The sequence below is a fragment of the Sinocyclocheilus anshuiensis genome, unplaced genomic scaffold, assembly GCF_001515605.1.
Source record: "Sinocyclocheilus anshuiensis isolate Anshui unplaced genomic scaffold, SAMN03320099.WGS_v1.1 scaffold738, whole genome shotgun sequence".
Taxonomy (NCBI): Eukaryota; Metazoa; Chordata; class Actinopteri; order Cypriniformes; family Cyprinidae; genus Sinocyclocheilus; species Sinocyclocheilus anshuiensis.
In genome coordinates, this window is record NW_015542364.1 from 629705 (window position 1) to 652059 (window position 22355).

Genomic DNA, 22355 nt, shown 5'->3' on the forward strand with positions numbered 1-22355 from the left:
TAATTAATAAATTAATTAAAGGAATAAAGGAATTAAAATAACTTTACAGAGATTTCTATTATAAAATAAAAATATTTTACATGCAGAAAAAGAGAAAGTTTTTTTGCATTTTGTCATTAATAATTATAATTAATTACATTTTATCCCCAAATTCCCATTAATTGAATGCAAAAACATATATTACAATATAATATTATCAAAATTATTTATTATTTAAATTTATTTATTAAAATAAACATTATGGTAATATTTGATACATTTATTTTATGCTTATGTAGATAAACATTTGTAGCATTTACAATGTTTTACAGTAATGAAAATCTAAAGAGAATAAAATAATAAAATTATATTTTATATTTAAAACTCTTGCTATATATATATATATATATATATTATTTGCATTTTACATTTTCTTGTTATTAATTATAATTAAGCACATTTATCCCCAAATAATCCATTAATTTATTGCAAAAATAAAATAGAACTCACAATTTCCATACAAAGCTCCGGTTGAATCAGCTAAATGCAGCCAGATGCTGGGTATTTTTGTTCTTGTCTTTAGTTTTTCCTTGAAATCCTCCTAAAAGTGGAACCCAATTGTCTCCAGATATTGAACTCTAATTGGCTGAGCCCGAGTGTGATTTACTAAACCTCCACGGCACATTAACGAGTTCATCAGCCCAGGTACGGTGGCATCTTTTTACCAGCAGACGGCGAGCAGAGCAACCAAAGAAAACACGCGGCCCATGTGGAGCCCATAAAGCCGGTGACCCGCAGAGGGTTACAGGAATTTACAGCGGACCTCTGCCTCTGATGGCCGTGTTTTCTTCTTCTCTGCGCTCTCACAGAGTCATTGACACCGTTTACAGCCTCTCCAGGACCTCAGCGCTCAATCTGACTCTTAACTGTGCTCAATTCACTCTCAAACAGAGATGATGAATCGCTTCCAACTGGACTCCGTTTGCACAGATCATGCTGTGTTATCTTGTGCTTGTTCTGCATTAGCACAGCTTATGTGCTTGAACACGGCTGGGTCACATTACACACCAGAACATGAAGAAAGAAACCAAGAAAATTGAGACTTTTTTTAATACTTTATGCTTTTGTCGTTTTAATGACAGTGAAGCACGTTCTCACTGTTGCTGTAATGCAAAAATACTGATATATTATTTAAATTGCATTTATGCATCATGGTAGTGTTTGTAGTGCAGCTTTTAATTTATTTAATAAAAGGTAATTGCATTAAAGTGATGAGAATGAAAGAAAAGTAAAATGTCGGGATGAACTATGACATTTTTAAGCATTATTTTGGACATGATCCTGATAGGTTTCATGAGATTCTCCCAGTTGATTTCCGTCTTTGATTATTGATGCTCATGACCAGGTTTGGCCCTACAGAAAGTGCCTTCCTGAATTAAAAGAAAGAAAAAATGACTGACTTTTTAAGACCATTAATATATTTGACATTATTTTTATGAAAATTAAGCACATTGTCTAAATGAAATAATTTTTTAATGAATATTTTTAATTATTGTAGGAATATAATATCACACCGTATATATATCACACCAAAGTAATACAATAAAATATTATTTAAGTATTAACCAGTCTGTCTATTTGAAGAAAATACAGCCTTATTATTACCATTAATATTTTCTATAAAGCAAAATAAAATTGATTTATTCTTATTTTGGGGTGAAATTATATATATATAAACCAACTTTATATTTAATCATAATTTTAATATAATGATTAATTTTGTGTTGGTGCAGTCTATGATTTTATGTAGGTAAAGTGAAGGCATTAATACATTATAGTCTAAAGTAAAATACAAAAGTATGCTTTTAAATATTTAATAATAATTGCTATACTACTTTTACAATAAATGCTGTTTTTTTAATTGTTTTAATAAAAAAAATAATATTTAAGTTAGCTATTAAATTATTTAAAAAAATATCTGCTATCTGACCAATGCCTGTAATAACAAAACTGTGATGTGGTCTCTTTTATATCGATCATATATCATATACAATATCGTGTGTGTTTGTGTGTCATTGCAGTCATCAGATCAGGTCTCTGCAGTACAGCGTCACCGGTGACGTCATTCTGGTGGTGGCGGGAAACTCGCAGGCCAAAGTTCTGGACCGCGACGGATTCCAGGTCCTCGAATGCATCAAAGGAGATCAGTATATTGTGGACATGGCCAATACCAAGGTAACTTTAAAGACACATTTGCATGTAGAAATCTTAAAGTAGGGCTGGGCGATTTGGCAAAAAATTTAATCTCGATTTTTCCAGAGTGTTTGACCGATTCTCGATTTTTAAAGATTTTTAACTAGTCAACTTGTAAATGTAACTACAACACGATTCAAGTAACTTTTTCTTTATTAACCCTCTAGCTAAAGAAAATTCTATTCTGAGTGCAGCACACATGAAGTTGTCAACATGATGTAAATGTTAAACTAATCACTTGTTAAATATCTTTGCAGAAAAGATGCGTGAACTACAACTACATCTTGTACAAACTTGTCTTATACATATTATGTGTTCAGAAATAATACGAGGAAGATGCTTTTAAAAAATCTCAAAAGTCAAGGTAATTCAAATTCAAAATGACTGAAGGTAAGACACCAGCAGACTTTTATTAACTATAAATGTTCTGTAAAAACAATGAACAGCAGTTTTCAGTCTGTCACTGTGATGCAAACTTGAAATATCAGACATACAGTAGTAGTTCTTTACAGATTTTTAATTCGATTGCGCTGCTTTTCCATTGTTTTTCTGTGTAAACATGGATGTGTTTGACTGTTGCGCTCGCGTCTCTTGCATGAAACGACAGTCTAAAAACACACCGCTCAAGTTAGAAGTTGTTCACTCCCATCTTCTTGCATGTTTTCCTCTTCCACTGCCACATCACATCTTTATTAATACAAAAGCACATTCTGTGTGATATGAGCGCGTCACACATGAGCGGTTAATCACGTGCGCCGACATGCGGCTGGATCGTTCTTTTCTCTCTACTGTAATCACCGGCATATTGTCAAAGCGTCTAATTATAACGTTTGGTAATATTTCTATTCAAAATCGCGATTCCTCGATTTCTAAAAAATAAAATCGTGGCAAAACATTAAATTCTAAATAATCGAGAAAATCGGGAACAAAGGTGTATGTTTGTAGAGTAATTTACAACAGCTTCGAATGCGGCTCAACCAATCAGAATCAAGGACCAGAACTATTCGTTTTATAAAACATAATATCACATATCAGTTCAACTTTCCCACCCCCCTCCCCCTCCCCCTGTGGTCTCTTTAATATGGGCTTCCTAATGGATAGAAAAGTTAACAGAAAACCAAAGCCACAGGAATCATAAAACATAAATTCCAGCAATCAAGAATGTAAAGGGAAAAAAAAATTATACAGCGTTAAGGCATTCATTCTGAGTCCTGCTCGTTGTTTTGTGCAATATACTTCGAGATCTTCTCAGCAGCTATATTCCAGATCTTTAATGTAGACATTTGTGCCAGGTTCACCCAAGCCGTGGATATTTCTAGCATTATAATGTCCCAAAGTTGTGTTAACCTCTTGTACATATCCAGGCTATGGCCACGTTCACACAGCAGCAGAATACGGTTGTCAGTCCTGTATTTGAGTCCTTAATACGGTTACGTTTACACACAGGACAGTTATTTTCAGGCGTGACAACCGCATTCTGTAACCAAACTCACACCATTAAATTTTCAGGACTCACAGCCGCATTCTCGGAAAACAAGAGCTGTGTGAACGGAACAGGACTGGACAACTAGTTGTCTGTCACGTCATACAGTGCGAGAGAGAGCCGCTCTGCCGCACAAACGCGCGTCTACCGTGTGTTACGTGTTTTCGGTAACTTACAGTGATGGAGAAATAAGCTGCATGTCATCTGAACGTTTTAGATCCCATCAGTTTTCCACCGTAGCCGCCGCTCCCGTCAGTTTTGTGTTCTGCGCGCGATTCAAATGGTCCGCTCTCCACCAAAATTGAAAAGCTGCTGTTGGTTAATGAAGATTTGACAAAAGAACTCGCGGCTCGATTGGACTCTTGTCGTGTCAGAAAGTGATACGACTTTCAGTTTTATGCATGTCGCCATCTTTGATATTTCTTTGGTCACTGTCGCTGCTAGTAAGGAATACGGGCTTGACTCCTGTTGCACGTTCATACAGAAAGTATTCTAAACACAACTGTAAGCTGCTGTGTGAACGTGACATTTCGAGACTCACTCCTGTAAAGAAAATGCGGTTGTCAATCCCAAAAACTGACAGTGTGAACGTAGCCTATGTGGAGGAAGCCAGTGTTTTTTTTGCAGATGTTAAACAGTTTTTTGTAGCTTAGAGAAATTCAACAGAGCATCATCGCTCCGTAATAATATAGAGGGGTTCACTGGTATAGGATATTCAATCATTATTGATAAGATAATACACACCTCATTCCCCAAGATGCGCATTAAATATCGCATGTGATTTATCGTGCAGCCCTAGTTTTAGTCTTAAAAAGTGATAGGTGTATCGATGTAAACACAACAGACAATTATCTTTTTTTGTAAAACGTGATGCCAAGATCGCGAATTCGAAAAAGCGTCCGAAGCGCTGTTTATAACGCAGCAAAAGAGGAACTCCCGTTCACAAAATTCAAATCACAAATAATGCTGATGAAAAAAAACGGGTTGAATGTTAACCACTTTTGTTACCATATAACTATAAACTATGATAACAGAAAAACGATTTATCAGCATGCATTGATTAATACTAAAAATGTATATTAAAAGAAAAGGTTTTCTCAAGTAGAACAGTGATTTTTACTGATTGCAACTGTGGTCCTTGGTGGCTCATAAAATGCAAGTCAATGGCTGCCGGCACTTTTAGAGTCAAAAAAGCATATGATTAAACACAAAATGAATCCCCATGGCTCCTGACAATATATTTAGGTCTTATGAAGCGAAATGAACAGTCTGTGCAAGAAACTGAACATTATTTACAACATTATTACCTGTAATCCAGAGCCTGACACACTGGGAAACCTGATTCTTTTCTGTGAACTGATTCCTTCAGACAGTTCACTTCAGTCAACTGGTTCAAATAAACGATTCACCAGTTTGTTTACATAATTACTTTGACGTTACATTTACATTTACATTTAGTCATTTAGCAGACGCTTTTATCCAAAGCGACTTACAATTGGGGGATACATAAAGCGTCAAAACTAACAAAAGAGCAACAATATATAAGTGCAAATGACAAGTCTCGGTTAGCCTAACGCAGTACACGTAGCAAGGTGATGAGATGGAATAGGATCAAGCGGACAAGTAGTAGACATTACGTATATGCAATTATATTATTAAAGCACTCGATGTGAAATGTGGATATTTTACATCTCTAAAGCATACAAAGTGAATAAATGTGGTCTTCTTTAGATCACATTTTTACATAAACCATGAGAAATCATAACTTTCACTTCTCCCCTTCATTGAAGCTCTCAGTTCACACATGCGCATATCAATGGCTTATTGGTTTGAGTTGAACTGTTTCCTCAGTTCAGTGACTGTTGGAGGAACTGGAGAACCGAATGATTCATTCGTCACAGGATCAGATACGCCGCTATTTTGGCTCATTTCCAGTTTGAGTGACTGTCAGTCGTCTGAAAGTGAGTAACTAGTAGATCTGTGCTGCTCGAGCCGTGAACTGATTCAGATGATTCAGTCCGATTTGGTGAACTGGTTCTAATAGTTCACCAAAAAGAACCGATTCAAAAGAATGGTTCGTTCGTGAACCGGACATCACTTCAGACCGTTTGCCTGAGGCTCTGGATTACTGGTAATAATACTGTAAATAATGTTCCGTTTCTTGCACAGACTGATTGTTTCGCTTCATAAGACCTCAATATATTGTCAGGAGCCACGGGGATTAATTTAGTGTTGTCTGTATATGCATTTTTGACTCTCAAAGTGGCAGTAGCCATTGACTCACATTTTACCAGCGAAAAGGGCTCTTTTTGAGTGAACTATCCCTGTTGGAGCCATTTCTTTTCTATTTTCATATTTTGGACTGATTTAATAATTTGAATAGAATTAAGTATGTTTGATGATTATTATTTGTGTATTATTTCAGTTTATTTGAGTTTTTGCTTTGAATGTTATGAATTTATGAATGGAGACTCTTATTATATCATTGCAGTTCTATTCTTTAAAAAAAAAACTTTTAGCCCCTTTTAGACTTGCACTCTATTCATTTACTAACTGCTTGTTTTCTTAAAAAAAAAACCTAACACTAGCTTCTCTAATCTTTTTGTTTTCTATCTATTTGTTTTCTTTTTATTTATTATACAATTAACAAAAAGCAAAAAAGGCATCTAACACTAGCTTGCTCTATTCTTTTTCTATTTTATGTTTTCTTTTTATTTATTATACATGTACTACGTTAAGCTAACTGAGACTTATTATAGCACTTGCATATCATTGTTCTTTTGTTGATTTTGAATGCTTCCATTGTCCTCATTGGATAAAAGTGTCTGCTGAATGAATAAATGACTAAATGTAAATTTGCTGCTATAATCCCTTTAATTCTAAGGGTCAGAAATGGACAAACCAGTATGCATCTTATAGACGCTTTTTGGCTGATTTGTGCTCCGTATCTGCTCTGAGTGTTTGTCAGTTCTCATGGTATGTGTGTTTGCTGCATCTGGACGCTGTTTGTTGACTGAGGCGTAATGAGGTGTACATGAACTACATCAGAGAGGCCAGCGCACACTAAATATTGCACCTGGTCCTTTGGCCCGTCCGCAGACACACTGTCCCTCTGTAATCAGTGTGTGAAGCGCGGCTCGCGTCACTAATGTAGTGTGTCGGCACGCCACAGTCGCTGCAGGACAAACTGTAATTAGGTTTGGGTTCGTTATGTACCCTAGCGCAAGTGCATTTCAGCCTCAGACATAAATATTGTTTTCTTCAATCATCGTCAATGCCTTGTTTTGCTGTTGAAAGATGCCACCTGGACATCCATAACAGAAATACTTGAATTCAGTCTTTTATTTTCATAGTTATTACTTCCACATGTGAGCACACTTGGCATACACTACAGACACATTTGTATACTATTGTAGTATTTATTAATATTACTTTATTTTTATACTTTTTATATTTATAATTTTTTTTTTTTTGTAGTCGACTCTTTCAAAAACATAAAAAAAATCATAATTATTAAAAAAAACACAACTAATAAAAAATAATAATAAATTAAGCTAAAAAATAACTCATTTTAGTACTTCAACTTTAATACTTATTTTAGTTAAAATTTTTAGTTTAATTTTTATATTTAATTTTATTTAATTTAGCACAAACAATATTTAATAGTTTTTAGTTTATTAGCGGTCAGTCATATCGCGTCTGTGGTCAGTAGCTCCAAACAAATCATCTTTTGTTTCCTGTTTAGTCACTGACGGACAGGAAGCAGTTGTGATGCATGATCCGTCCTCAAACTATGTGAGGATGGAGCCAGATATCTGCTCTGAATTTGTGTTTCGTATCCCATGAGGCCAGTGTGTGTCCTTGGACGTCGTGAAGGTCAAGTGAACAAATGCTGCAGAACATATTTGTGATGGCACGCTTTAATAATGCAGCATGTGCTCATCATTACAGACAATCACTGACAGCTTTATTTATTCTCTCAGAATGACTTTATAAAAGCCTTCTGATGCATTTCCTGTTCTTCGATTGGACTCGTTTCCTGTGTCTACATTAACACTTTAAAGTCAACATTGGAAACATGTTTTCTTTGTAGAGTGTGAAAGTGAAACAGTATTAATTCATTAGGAAGTAATGTAGGACAGAACATCGTTTTATTCATGTTAGGCTGATATTTATTAGTAGTGGTGTTTAGTAAGTAAGATATACATTATTCTAAAGTACCATTAATCATCCATAGTAAGACCAAAAAACACATGTTTTGACACATTGACGTTGATTCAAATTATTTATTGTAACTTTATTTAGATATTATTTTTATGTATGTATGTATTAATATGATTCAAAGTATTCACTGGAATTGTGCAAATGTTATCTTTATTTATTTATTAACATGATTCAAATTATTTATTGGAATTGTATTCAAATTGTAGTTTTTTTTCTAGTATTTACTTATTTGACTCAAACTTTTGGAATTTTATCCAGATTTTTTTATGTATTAATATAATTAGAATTATTAATTGGAATTGTATTCAGATATTATTATTTATTTATTTATGTATTAATGTGATTCAGTTATTTATTGGAATAGTATTAAAATTTTATTCATATGATCCAAATTATTTTAATTCAGATTTTATTTCTATTCATTAATTTATTAATATGAACCAAACCTTTGGAATTGTATCCGGATGTATTAATATGATTCAAATTATTTATTGGAATTATATGTATGTTGTATTTATTTGTTAGTGACTGGAACTTCATTCAGATTTTATTTTTATTTATTAATGTTATTTCAATTATTTATTGGTATTTTACTTAGTATGTATGTTTATTTATTTATGATTCAAATGATTTGTTTATTAATTTATGGGTCAAAGACGTTAAGATGTCCGCATCAAAATAAATGTACAAAAGTTTATAAATGTATGTCCATAGAAAGCACATTAAATGTAAATAAAGTGTCTATTTTTAAGGTTTCAAATAAGTTTTTGGAGAATAAAATGTCACAATTTGGTTGAAATAATGTTACATTGTCATTCAGTGTTACACAATAGTTATGTAAAAATTCAAACAACATGCTTATTCTGACGTGACATATTAATATATATATATATAAAAGAATAAGGGAGCAAATTAAATTTTATTGTGTTTTAAATGAGTAAAAAAAAAATTACTGACAAATGGGCAAAACCTAGGATAGTGGCACATTTTAAAAATGTAAAATTACAGCTAATTAGTATTTGGGGTGAAAGAAATTAGTCTTTTAATATGTCATAAATTGATTTTTGTTGTAAATATGCCTGAGAAGATCGTTACATTGAATGACATTTTAGTGGGTCTTTTCTGTAAATCAGGGGAAAATTTATGATATTTATTTTTTGCTCAGAAAAACAAAAACAAAATTGCAATTAAATTAAACAGAAAACTTTTTACATTTTTTTGGGAACAACAACAACAATTTAAAGCAGTATTACACTTATTGTTTTTATGCTTAAACCCTTTTTTCGTCTTTGACCCTTATATGTTTGAATTAATTTACTAGAATTTTATTTGTATTTATTTTTTCCTGTTATTCAGATTGAATGTTGCTTAATTTGCACTTTGCATCCTGATGATCATCTTAATCTGTCGTCTGTTCTCTTGTAGGGTCACACGGCGATGCTGAACGACGGCTGCTGGCATCCCAAAATTAAAGAGGAGTTTCTGACCTGCTCCAATGACGGGTGAGTGATCGAATACCAGTCCTCTTAGCTTATTATTACACATTTAGTGAACGTGTAAAGAGGCTCTTTCTGTCGTGGCTCAACACACGTTGAGCTTTGCTTCTGCAGGCATTTTGTGTTTGCATTCTTGAGTATGTTCAACGCCTTTCTTCAAACTATTTGTTCTTGAGTTTTAACCCATAATCCCAGGGGATTGTGGGTATTTCACTGGGCTTGTTGTGAGTGATTCAAAGTTTGATGTTAGTCACTGAAACTTTCCAAACAACATGGAGCCAAATGCATGATTGTCTTAATCAAATTTAACGTTTGTATAAGCTCTTAAATATATTCCTCAAACACAATCAATTCTCATAACTCTGCAACAAAATCGATGTTTTTTTGTTTTTTATCAGATTTTATTATTTTTCTTTAAATATAATAGCATTTATGGCGGTCATCAAGCAAGCGAGTCAGATTGAATGATTCAGTGAGTCTTTTTTTTTCACACTGGTCTTTTTGGTCAATTCAGGAATCGCTCCATAAAACTAATTTGTTCATACAAATGATCATCTTTTATTCTTTAATCATCCAGTCAATTAGTGAGTCTTAATTCTGATTCAGTGAGTCATCTGATAGTCTGATTCAAACTGTAACTCTTGTTGACTCCTAAAGACTCTTTGTTCATAAGAGTCATTTGTTCATAAGAATCAGTCTTTTGATCACATTTGATTGTTTACATTTGTTAAAAATAACATTTATGGCAGTCATCAAGCAAGTGAGTCAGATTTAGTGATTCAGTGAGTCTTTTCTCAGACAGGTTCTTCTGGCCATTTCAAGAATCACTCCATAAGTATAATTTGTTCACAAGAATATTTTTGATCATCTTTTAATATTTTTCTTTAATTATCCAGTCAGTTAGAGTATTTATTCACATTCAGTGAGTCATTTGTTAGTCTGATTCAAACACTAGCTGTTTTTGTCTTCTTGACCAAATTAAGAATCTGTTCATAGGAGTCATTTGTGCTTCTTTTCGATCACATTGTAATGTTTTTCTTTCATTTTAATATTGTTTCTGACATTCATCCAGTCAGTGAGTCTGATCATTTTATTTTATTCTTTAACCAATTCAAGAAGTCCATGAAAATCACTCATTCATGAGAAAAATAAGACAAGCATTTAAGATACTCTTCCAGTCAGTCAGTGAGTCATGTTCGCAATCAGGGAGGCATTTGTCAGAAAGATTCAAACAATAGTTCTTTATGAGCAATACAAGAATACAAGAATGTTTTCCTTTATTTAAAGTAACATTTATGGCAGTCATCCAATCAGTAAATGAGTCTGATTCAGTGAGTCATTCGTAAGATGAGTCATTTTTCACATTTTAGTTTTTTTTTTTCATTAAAGTAGCAATTATGGCAGTGATTTTGACAAACCTATTTCTGTTTAGCAATTTAAGAATCAGTCCATAAGATACATTTATAATTATTTATTATGACAAAAATTAATATTAACAGCAATTATGTCCCGCCAGTCATTTGTCAGACTGTTTTCTTTTTTGACCAGTTCAAGAGTCCTTTCAGAAGAGTCTGTCTTTTTGATCGCATTTTAAGGTTTTTCTTGAATTAAAATAGCATTTATGGCAGTAATTTTGTCAGTAGTCTGATTCAGACTCACAGCCACTTTCCACTTTTTTCTTTGTTCATAAGAATCAGTCATGCTGTATGTTTTTTCTCATTTGCAATAATGTAATGTATTTTGTCGTGCCGCTGCAATAAATGCCGATACGTTCAGCCAAATGCATTTGCAATGTTTTTCTTTTTGCGATGTTTCAGTGTTCACAGCCTCCAAACTACAGGCCTGTGAAATTTTCTGTGCGTGTAAACCTGCGTCAAATCATGCCCTCGTTGTGTTCCCCTATAAAAGCGCGCTGGTTTTACTGTGCGTCTGAACCATGGTGTTACAGATGTGGCTGTGTTTTATTCAGTGCTAATATAGATTCTGGAAGTCGTCGCTTGGCACTCAGCGGCGCATGTCTCAGAGGAGGAGGTTTAGCTTGAGGAGCAGCTGCAGATGTGAGCCGTCCCCGGCGGGGCATTATATCAGCGCTCAACGGAGGCCACATGTGTCCTGTGATTGTGCGGGGGTTAACAGGGGCCTTGCAGGGGTCAAGATGGACTCGGCGCGGCGCTTTGGTGCGATTACCGTCCTGCTCGCTGTAGATTACACTGACAGACTGACACCATCGGTTCCTCTAGGTTCATGGGAAGGATGAACCCGAGCAGCAACCTCCCGCTCTCTCTCGTGAAACCAACACGGAAGTGACTAAAACTGCAATTCATTGACTGTCCGCTAGAGGCTGGCTGCAAAAGGGAGTCAGTCCCATAGACTCCCCATGTTAAAATGCCCAACTTTACAGCAGAAAAAAATGTTTACAGCCTGGTACAAAAAGTGCTTTTGGTTTATATAGCTAATTTTGCCCTTCATGACCACTGTGAGGGGGGTGAATTTTTTTATAACTCATCCGTTTAAATTATATTAAGCCTTACATTTCTGCATAAGTAAGGGTGTGGCCACTTGAGTGACAGGTGGATTGCCGCTGCTGACACTGCCGTCGAGCTAGGTGGGCGTGGCTTCAGCAACCAGCTCCCGCCTCTTTGCCCATTTTCGATTATCCGGGAGTGACGCGCTGCCAAGATGGTGTTTTTGGATGTTTTATTCAAGTTTATTTGTATAGCGCTTTTCACGATGCAAAAGATGTGTCTTTAATCTAGATTTAAACAGAGAGAGTGTGTCTGAACACCGAACGTTATCAGGAAGGCTATTCCAGAGCTAGCTCGGCCAGTGTGTGCCGTGATTGGCTAGCTGGGCCAGTGTGTGCCGTGATTGGTTAGCTGGGCCAGTGTGTAATACAGAGCATATGAAGAAGAGTAGCAGTAGATATTTTGCATCTTTGACGCATGGCAGAGTTGTGACCCGTTTTCTGATGTGAAATGTGGTAATGTGTGTGAACTCGGTCTGTGTGGCCCGTGAGGATGGATTGGCGTCAGGGTCACGTCTGAATGGGTCGCTCCTCACAGAGCGAGTGTTGCGTGTCGTTCAGTGCACTCTCCACTGAAGCACAGCACACTGACGATTAAGACCATTCCCGTTGAATTGCTCCGAGCCTTTAAAAGCCCATTTATGGAAGCAGCGTTTATTGGGACGCACACACCGCTCTCGGCCCCTGAGAAACACGAGCAGCTCTTCATAATCAGTGAGCTGTTAAACACACGGGACGCTTTCGTTCTGTCCTTTATTTCCATCCGAACACTATCCCGCAGTGGGTGATTGTGAAGGGGCCCCGTCAGGAGCGTTAGGGGCCGCTTGCATTCAGTCTGAGCTGTTTTTAAGTGGTTAGTCTGTGTAAATGTGTGCTAGGCATATTTGGTGTGCGTCTGGTTAATTCAGCTTCTAGTGTAGTTTTAATAAGTACTTTTACGATTTTTATTAATATGTTCAGTTATATTAAAGATGTTCAACAAATAAAAAAAAATTTTTTTGATCATTTATTTATCAATGTGCTTAGTATTTATAAATGTTTTTATATTATCTATACATTTTATTTATTAGTGTTGTATGTATTCTGAAACGTATTTATTTTATTAGTTTATTTTTCATATATTTTTTTATATTTTAAGTAACAATTTATAAATATTTATTCATTTTATTTTTTATTTATATCTATTTTATTTTTTATTGTATACAGTATAACTAAATATATATATATATAAACAGGCGGTATAATTCTATATAATTTTAATTTTGTATATTATTAATTTTATTGTACTTATTTAGGATTATTTCAATTAAAAATGTCAATTATTTTAAACATGTCTGTGTGTGTATGTCAGTGTCACAATATATTATGAGTAATGTTATAAAATATAATATTTTTATATATTTTAAAGACAAGACACATGAAAACAAATTTTAATTCCTTAGCTACACTAAACAATATTATGGTAAAATGTATTTATTTATTTATTTGAAGTTTTTATATTTATTTATAATTAATTTAAATTTTATCAAATAAAATATCATATGTATAATATTATTATTATAATATTATATTTTTTATTTATTTTAATAACAAAAAATATGACATTATTATTATTATGTTTATTTTGCATGCTATAGCCACATTTCTAAAAAATTATAATAACAAGACATATGGAAACAAAAACAAAAACAAAAAAAAACTTAATTAGCAAGGTGACTAGTTTATCCTGACCCATTCCTGTCTGGTATTGTATGAATTCAGCAAGCCTATATTTGTACAATGAGCTGCACAATTCATTGTAAGCACATCATTCATTTATATGCAGTGTCCGTTCATAAATATATGATGTGTTTTTTGGAGAAGCGGCTTCATAAATCGCAGTCAGTGCTAATTGCAGACGACAGTGTTAATGCTTGAGACTCGCTGCGCATCACGGGAACAGCTGTTTATCTCGCGCGTTCAGATGCTTTTGTAACGAGAGCCGTGTGTTTCCATGACGACCCGATTGCTCACCTGCTCCTCCTTCATGAGATCAGGTGCTGCCATCTGTGCCACTTATTTGCCATTTATTTCAGATTTAATATTTCAGTTATTAGATATAATTGTATATATACATTAGGGCTGTCAGTCGATTAAAATTTTTAATCTAATTAATTACAGGATGTGTTGAATAATTAATCGAATTAATCGCAAATTACTTGAAATAAAGAATGCAAAAGAAGTGCTCCACGGGGTATTGGGTTTCTAGTCTCGGTGCTCTTTGGGTGCAAGGGATGATTCAACTCGTAAGAATAATAGTAGTCCAAGGCACTCGAATCTTATTCAAAAAGTTTTAAAAAGCCTTTATTTCATCATGGCTATAAGTTTTAAGAACAGGTGACAAGTGCACACCTACGCGTTGCACCTATTTTACCTTCGTCAGGGTGTGAGTAACAAACACAATCTGAGTTCATTTTGAGCAGCAATTAATTAGTCAAATAACTATCACCTGCGAGATCTACACAGGACAAACAGTAGAGACAGTAGAGAGGAAGTTCGACGATTACATATCAAATTAAATCAAACACAATATAATCATGTATAAAGGAGAGGAAAAAAATTAATAAAAATACAAAAATAAACTTAAATATGTATAAATCAGACTCCACAAATCAATGTATGTATGTACATAGTATAAATTTCTTAAAACAAAACACACAAATTCAAAACAAGATCAACAATATAATATTTCCAGATCTGAATTCATATTACAAAAAAGGTACAACTTATTGATCTGGGGACATGTTCTATTCCGATTATCTTCAATCTTCTATATGTCGCTGCGCTCTTGAGATCTGCTCATCCGATTAATGAATGATTATCCCATGAATTATTCTCTTGGACTCTCATTTCTCTCAGCCACTCTTAAACTGCATTTTCTCCACTTTTCTTCACTTTTAATTATTATTTGCCTCATTTACTGCGGGAATGTTTCTACAGCAAAGAAACACAACACACCAGACACCTTCATTGTGAAAATGATGGCAAGCATCTTGAATTATGCGTTAATGTTTTTCAAATTTGGAAACTGATGGAATTTTTTGGCACCTTTTTCAGTCTGTAAAGTAAAGTGTGTTAGTTCGGAAAGTTGAACTTGTTGACATCTGTACTAGTGTGTCAGCTGTTTATCTGATGAGTAGCACTATTTTTTTATTTAATATATTATTTTATTTACAATGCATAATTGTGTTTTATTTAAAATAAAATATATATATATTTTTTTTATTTACAATATTTTTATTATAAAAATAAAATAATTAAAGAAATAAGAATAAAATAAAATGTATGTTAGTTAATTTTATTTAAAAAATTAAAAATGTAAAGTTAAATAACATTTTAATTTTATTATTTTATTTTACCCTGTAAAGCCTGACATATTAAACAGTAGTCAGATTTTGTTTTAATGTTGTTTACGTATGTGTTTTTGTTTGGAAAGTTGAACTTGTTGACATCTATATTAGTGTGTCACATATTACATTATTGTATTTTATTTGAAATAAAATAATAGTTTTTTCTTCTATTTACAATATTTGCATTTTATTTTTGTAAGATAATATACGATATTATATATATATTATAATATGATAAATATTAAAATCTGTTTTGTTTTTAAATGAAACAGTTGATTGAACCTTATATATATATATGTGTGTGTGTGTGTGTGTGTGTGTGTGTGTGTGTGTGTGTGTGTGTGTGTGTGTGTATTTTTTGATTTTAGTGTGGAAAATTTAACTTGTTGACATCTACTAGCGTGTCACAACAGTTTATCTGATGATTAGTACTTTATTTTTAATTGTATTTGTATTCACAATATTTACATTTATTTAAAGTAAAATCGTTTTTTATTTACAATAATTGTTTTATTTTAATTAACATGAAAAAAATTTTTCTTTACAATATTTAAATCGGTTCTTATTTTCTCTTTTGTTTTCTTGTTTCAAAAAATAAAATAAAATGTAAATATGTCAAATACAGTTATATATTTGTTTAATTTAAATTTTAGTAATTTTTTCGAATCCGTTCTCATCTCGTTCTCAGGACGGTGCGGACGTGGGACTTGAACTCGGAGAAGAAGCACAAGTCTGTGTTCAAGCCTCGATCGCAGCAGGGCAAGAGAGTGATTCCCACCTGCTGCACCTACAGCCGTGACGGCAAACTGATCGCCGCCGGCTGCCAGGACGGGACCATCCAGATCTGGGACAGGAACCTGAGCGTAAGTGCGCCTCTTCATCTTTATCTTTACGCTGTGCTGTTATCCTGGAGGAGACACGGGAAGTGAGACGGCTAATAAAAGGCTGCTGTTCAGCGTCACGCCAGTGTGACCGTCCCATGGGTCAGAGGTCATCAGAGCGGTGCGGTGTTTTACTGCGTTTACTGTGGTTCTGCTCAGCGTGGGTGTCCAACTGCCTCGTCTCCAGCCTGACGGGGATGAATAGGGCAGGAGGGACGCTGATTTGTTGCTGTTTGTTTGGTCAGGACGTCCCGCCAGTGTGTGGTCTGACAGAATATATGAACATTCTCCAATCTCCACTTCAATATTCTATTCTCAGAAAAGTGTAATTTAAGTGTTCATTTATGAGAGAGAGAGAGTGTATGTAACAGTGAAGCTGTGGCTTTAATTGCTTTAGAAACAATGATGTTACCAGCTCCTTGTTGAGAAAGACAATGTAGCTCTTGAGCGATTAAGCTATTTTATTGATAAAATTGCAGGGCAGCGCTGAGAAGTTTGTGTTGCTGAATGTCTGTGTGTGCACGCGCAGCGTGATCTGTGTGTGTGCGTGAGATTCAGTGAAGACAGTGCATTAGTTTAAAACTCTTCTTATTTTTATTTTTTAAATGTAGAAAGTGTGTTAATTTGTGCAATGATAACCTACCAGCAATGTTAAGATAATTGTATTATATTAGAATGACTACATTACAATATAAATTTATTAGAACGAGTACATTATTATTTATGGGCTTAAAAACAAGATGCAAACAATCAGAATATTGTACCTGGTGGGGGAGTGCCCAATGTTAACATGAAACATATGCCATTACCGATATTGTACTCGGGGCCGGATTTACCTCTTATCGTGACGTAGGCAAAACAAATTTTTGAGCCCCCCCATCCCTATTAATATATAATATTACCACCCCAGCAAACAAAAATATTTAGTAATCAGTGGAAACCCTTACATTGTTTTCTATCGCAATAAGCGCTTGCGTTCAGTCAATAAAGATCAATTGAAGTTCTTAATTTGTTTGAGAACTGAGAAAGACCATTCCATTAATAAGCTCCGGCGTCGTGGCCACATTACCACTTCGGGAGTGCATTATTTCTCTAATAATTTTAAACGCCTGGAGTCGCATCCACACCTCAAGACATTGTTCAGATGATTTATTTCAAGACATCTGTCACGTTTCTGTCCTGAAATCTCTTGTGTGTTGAACTAATTTCTTATGCACCTCATAAACCTGCCTTTGCAAATTCCAAAACGTCATTTTAGAGCTAATAACAGAGGCTTGAACCATTGATATGCAGTCTAATGCGGTTATTCGAGAGAGAGAGAGATTAAGCGTGTGTGTGAATACCTGCGTCTGTGCGTCTCTCTGCAGTGTTCAGCAGCAGCGTCTACTAATAGCGAATCTGTAAGTTGAACTGCTTCAAGAACCTAAAACCTAGCGTTTTAGCTGTGAAACTATTTTATTGATAAATTCACGGGGCAGCGCTGACAACATGTTTCTGTCCGCGTCTCCGCGTGTGTGCGCGAGTGCGTGTCTGTAATGTGTGTGTGTCTGTGAGAGAGAACGGGAGAAAGAAAGCATGATTTCCATACATAAAAAAAGGTGGAAAACATGGAAATAGGCTAGTTGTCATTTTTTACCCTATTGTTTGTAATATTTATTTGCTCAATGTCTTCTGGGGTTTTGGTTCTTTTACTGTTGTAGATAGCCTAGGGCTGGACGATATGGCCGAAATTTATATCACGATATATTTCTTAATTTCGGTCGATACGATATAATTCCGATATCGATATGAACACTATTTATCTGTGTAAGGTGTGCATTATTATTATTTCCCATTTCATATTTTATAGTTATTTCCCATTTCATTTCCCACGTCTTGTTTTTTAAATGCAAAAACGCGTTCTCCGTGAATAGAATTCGGACTCAGCTCACGTGCATGAAGCTCCATCTACAGGTATTTCCCTGAACAACCACAGGTCAGATTTTCTGGATCAGAATGAGAGCTTATTAAATCACGAACACGATTATTTCTTTTTGCTAATTATTATTTTATTTTAGTTCGTTTTTCAATTACTGTTGTTAGTTTCGTTTCGTTTTAATTTTTCATTTATTTCAGTTTACGAAAATTTTTTTTGAAATATCGGAAATGTTTAAAAATCATATCACCGTTATTGAAAAAAATTATATCGCGATACATATTGATATTGAATTATTGTCCAGCCCTAAGATAGCCCATAGTATAACAAAAAATATTATATATCTCTTCATTGTGTTTGGGCCCCCCTGGACGAGCGAGCATAGGCACGTGCCTAGAATGCCTATGCGTAAATCCGGCCCTTATTGTACTGTGGTACAGTTATGGAGGCCCTTCATAATGCTGAGGCCAGCTGCCTGCTCTGCCAATAGTTAGAAATGTCCCTATAGTATGCAGTGTTTAATATACAGCTGTTTTACTAAATTCTGTTGAGGTGAAATTCAGTGCAGTCCTGTAGCGTGATACGCATCGTATCGTGACTTTGCTGGTGATGCACAGCCCTATTAATCAGTAATAAATGAATCAAATGAAAGTGAGCTCATCACTGCTCTGTGTAGTTTGGCGTGTGAGGAACGTTCTCCTGTGTTCACATTCAGTGTTTGTGCTGGAGAAAGTGACTTTGTGCTGTTGTTTTTTTGGGGAGAGTGAAAATGAGCTGGATTTTACTAATACCACAGACTGAGTGAAAACAGATCACAGCACAGACTGCAATTATATGCACAACAATAGTCCAGTGTTATGATGGGTTCAGGCTACACGATATTTTTGTCGGTCACGATAGTCACCGTGTCAGATTACACGATTTTGACTCCTAAAATCTTGTTGTGTCGTGGACAAGAAACATGTCAGACTACACGTTGCTTCCTGACCATTCATCGCGTGCCGTCTTTAACGATGCGCGGGATGTCATCGAGAAGGCGGAACTAGCGACTGACTTCCGAAAACAAGAGTGTAAACATTGCTGAAGCGCTTCCGCTATAGTTCGCCAGCATTTTTCTTTCTTTGTTCTGTCATGGTAGTCCCTCGATGACACATCATACAGGCAGGAGTACTGTTGCCACAGCTCCACGAACCTTTCCTCCATCTCATAATTCCACCTAGCAGCACCATCATCTCTCTTTCGTTTCGCCATGTTTGAAACCTGTGTATGAAAGAGCTTCTGTGCTGCTATTGGTCAATGTCACCAATGTGACAGAACTCGTCGTGGACAATGGGGAAAAAAAAAACATGCTAGTCTTTCTGTCGTGATGTCGTGAAGCATCGCAGACGCGGAATCGGTTGTCGTCCACTATGACACACTACATGTGCTGAAACGATGGAATCTTGCGTCCCGACGCCCATTGTTGTTTACGAATCCCCACGACACCCTACATCAAGCAAATCATGGCAAAATCGGGCTAAAATCGTGTAGTCTGAACCGGGCATTAATCACAGTTTGGTCAAATTATGCTAATATTTGACACATAATACCTGATTTATTTTATCTTATTTTATTATTTTACAGTTCATATAATCAGCTGATAGTTAAGCAGTAAATTAAACAGGCTTATCAATTTTTAAAAAGGAATAGAAATATTTTCTATTATATTTATATTATTAGATTATTATTTTATTATAATTTTTTTGTATTATTTAATATTATTTTTCAATTAATAATACAAAATAATACTACTACTAATACTAATACTACTAGAACTACTACTACCAGAGTTGGGTATAACGCATTACTGTATTCTAATTACTTTTCCTGATAAGGCAGTAATGTAATGCGTTACATTTTAAATTGATGTAATTTGATTACAGTTAACAATGTCAATAAAATTACGTTACTTAAGTTACAAATGCAGTGTTAAGAAAAAATATGCAGTAAAATGCATTTTAAAATCATGTTTTGTGCGTCAGTATGCCCTTTAATAAATCACCGGAGAATGCGAGTTAAAAATGCAGACGAGTCCTACAACATTTAGATGCAATGAAAGGTTGCCTATCATATTTCTAAATGTTGCACTCGATTTCACATATTTTAGTCTGGCATAATAGTTTGGGAAAATTTCAACTAGTAAATGTGTACAAGTTTGTCACAATAACACTAATATAAGTAAAAATAAAGACTCATCAGAATGAGATCGGATTACTTTATCAGAGAATATTTGTTTTCAATCTATCTTTAGATATGTTTCTCATGTCTGTGTGTCAAGTATTCACTGAGTTTTCATTAATTTTAGTGACGCGTTTCAGAAAGATATTCACTGAGACTGAGACGACTGAAAGCGCACCCTGTTTATTTTCTTATATTTTCTTGTTTTTATTATGAGTGTATGCAAATAAAAGTAGACCCTTTACGGTTTCAAATGGTGTATTACTCTTATCTGTACGATCAAAAATGACAAAACATTTTAAAACCTTTTGCTGTTGTCAGGAAAACATTCAAGTAATCGTTCAAGTTTCTGTTTTGATTCTTAGGCCTATGTAATTTTTCAGTAAATATTAAATTACTGAAAGAACTATGAGTTTCACTTTGCAGTGTATTTTTTAGGTTTGATAACTTGAAACAGTAAACTTGAAAGTAAAGTAATTAGTAATCTGATTACTTTTTAAATGCAGTAATCAGTAATGTAATCAAATTACAATTTGAAAGAAGTAATTAGTAATTTGTAGTGGATTACTTTTGAGTAACTTACCCAACACTGACTACTACTGCTACTAATAATAATAACAATAAAAAATGTTAATATAATTTTTCTGTTTTCTATTGAAATATATTTACAGTTTAAGCACATTTAAAACATTTGTTGGTCATTACATGGCATCCAGTGTAAAATCTAGTCCTGAACAGAAGCTATTTAAGACCAGCTTTATTTTATTTCATTACATTTAATTGTATTTCCATGGTAGCTGACATGTCATTAGACTATAAACAATCAGACAAACATTAAATTTTTTTAATTTAATTTTATTTTACAGCCATTAAAAGCACAGTCATGAACTAAGTGTCTTATGAGCCACATTTTCAGTTCATTGCACTCTTGTGTGTTATTGTTTAAAGAAATGAACGAGAATCAATGAGCCAAATTGGGGGGAAAAAGTTAACAATAAGGCAGTTTATTGGTTTATGCTTATTACATAAAGCAGTATTTTTTTTGCTGTAAAGCTTGCAAACCTTAGAATGAATTCTAACCGGAGAATAGAACTTAGTAGTAAAATGATGCATGTAAATGTTGCATTTTTCCTCTCTTGTTTGCTAAATGTTTTGAGTAGCAGTTAAAGTCACCTTCCTCTTATTAATTTCCAGCTGAGGTCATTGACATACAGTATGTGATGAGAAGTGTGTGGCCATGTCTCTTAGCAGGTAAAAAGTCGTTGTTTCAGCTGACTTCAGATTGTAGATTTTCGGCTCTTGACCCCTCAGCGGATGGGACTCATTGGCTTTGACGTTGATCTGTTTATTATCAGGATCCCAGAGGAAATAAGCAGGTGAGAGAGAGAGATTTTCATAACGTCATTCACAGCTGTGCTTTACTGTATTGTATGGCGGTAATGAAAAGAGCTCTTTCTTCCGAAAGCAATTTTAATAGATTGAGTAGGTGTCGTTCAGTCACTCAGAATTGTTGTTGGTCTTTTCCCATGACATGGCCACTTTGATGGATGTTATTGCCACATTCTCCACAAACTTCATTCCCAACAACCGTGGAAAGTTTACATCAGAGTTCCTCAACAAGTAAGTCGAGCCCCAAAAATGAGTCTCAGATCTGTTCTGAGCTAAAACAACAATGCGGATTACCTGAATACTAAAAATAAAATACAGCTATAATTATAGATCATATAACAATAGATAAAACATTTGTATTGTTTTATGTTTTATCAACTCTTGTTTTTGTATTATGTATGTAATAGACATTTATAATACAAATATTTAATAGAATATAATTATTATGTAAGATATATATATATATATATATAGTGCCTTGCGAAAGCATTCATTTTTTTCATGTTTTGTTATGTTGCAGCCTTATGTAATTTCTTTTAAAGGGGTCATATGATGTTGCTAAAAAGAACATTATTTGGTGTAATGAAATGTGTTTATGCGGTTTA

General features: G+C 34.4%; 1 protein-coding gene across 1 annotated transcript in view; it reads left to right on the plus strand.

Annotated features, from left to right (window-relative positions):
- The window catches only part of wdr70 (WD repeat domain 70), a 97331-nt gene that overhangs the window by 13862 nt on the left and 61114 nt on the right, over positions 1-22355 (plus strand). The window contains exons 8-10 of the mRNA XM_016490904.1: positions 2061-2214; positions 9365-9441; positions 16037-16211. Of these exons, the coding sequence (XP_016346390.1) occupies positions 2061-2214; positions 9365-9441; positions 16037-16211 (406 nt within the window). The remainder of the gene's footprint in view (positions 1-2060; positions 2215-9364; positions 9442-16036; positions 16212-22355) is intronic.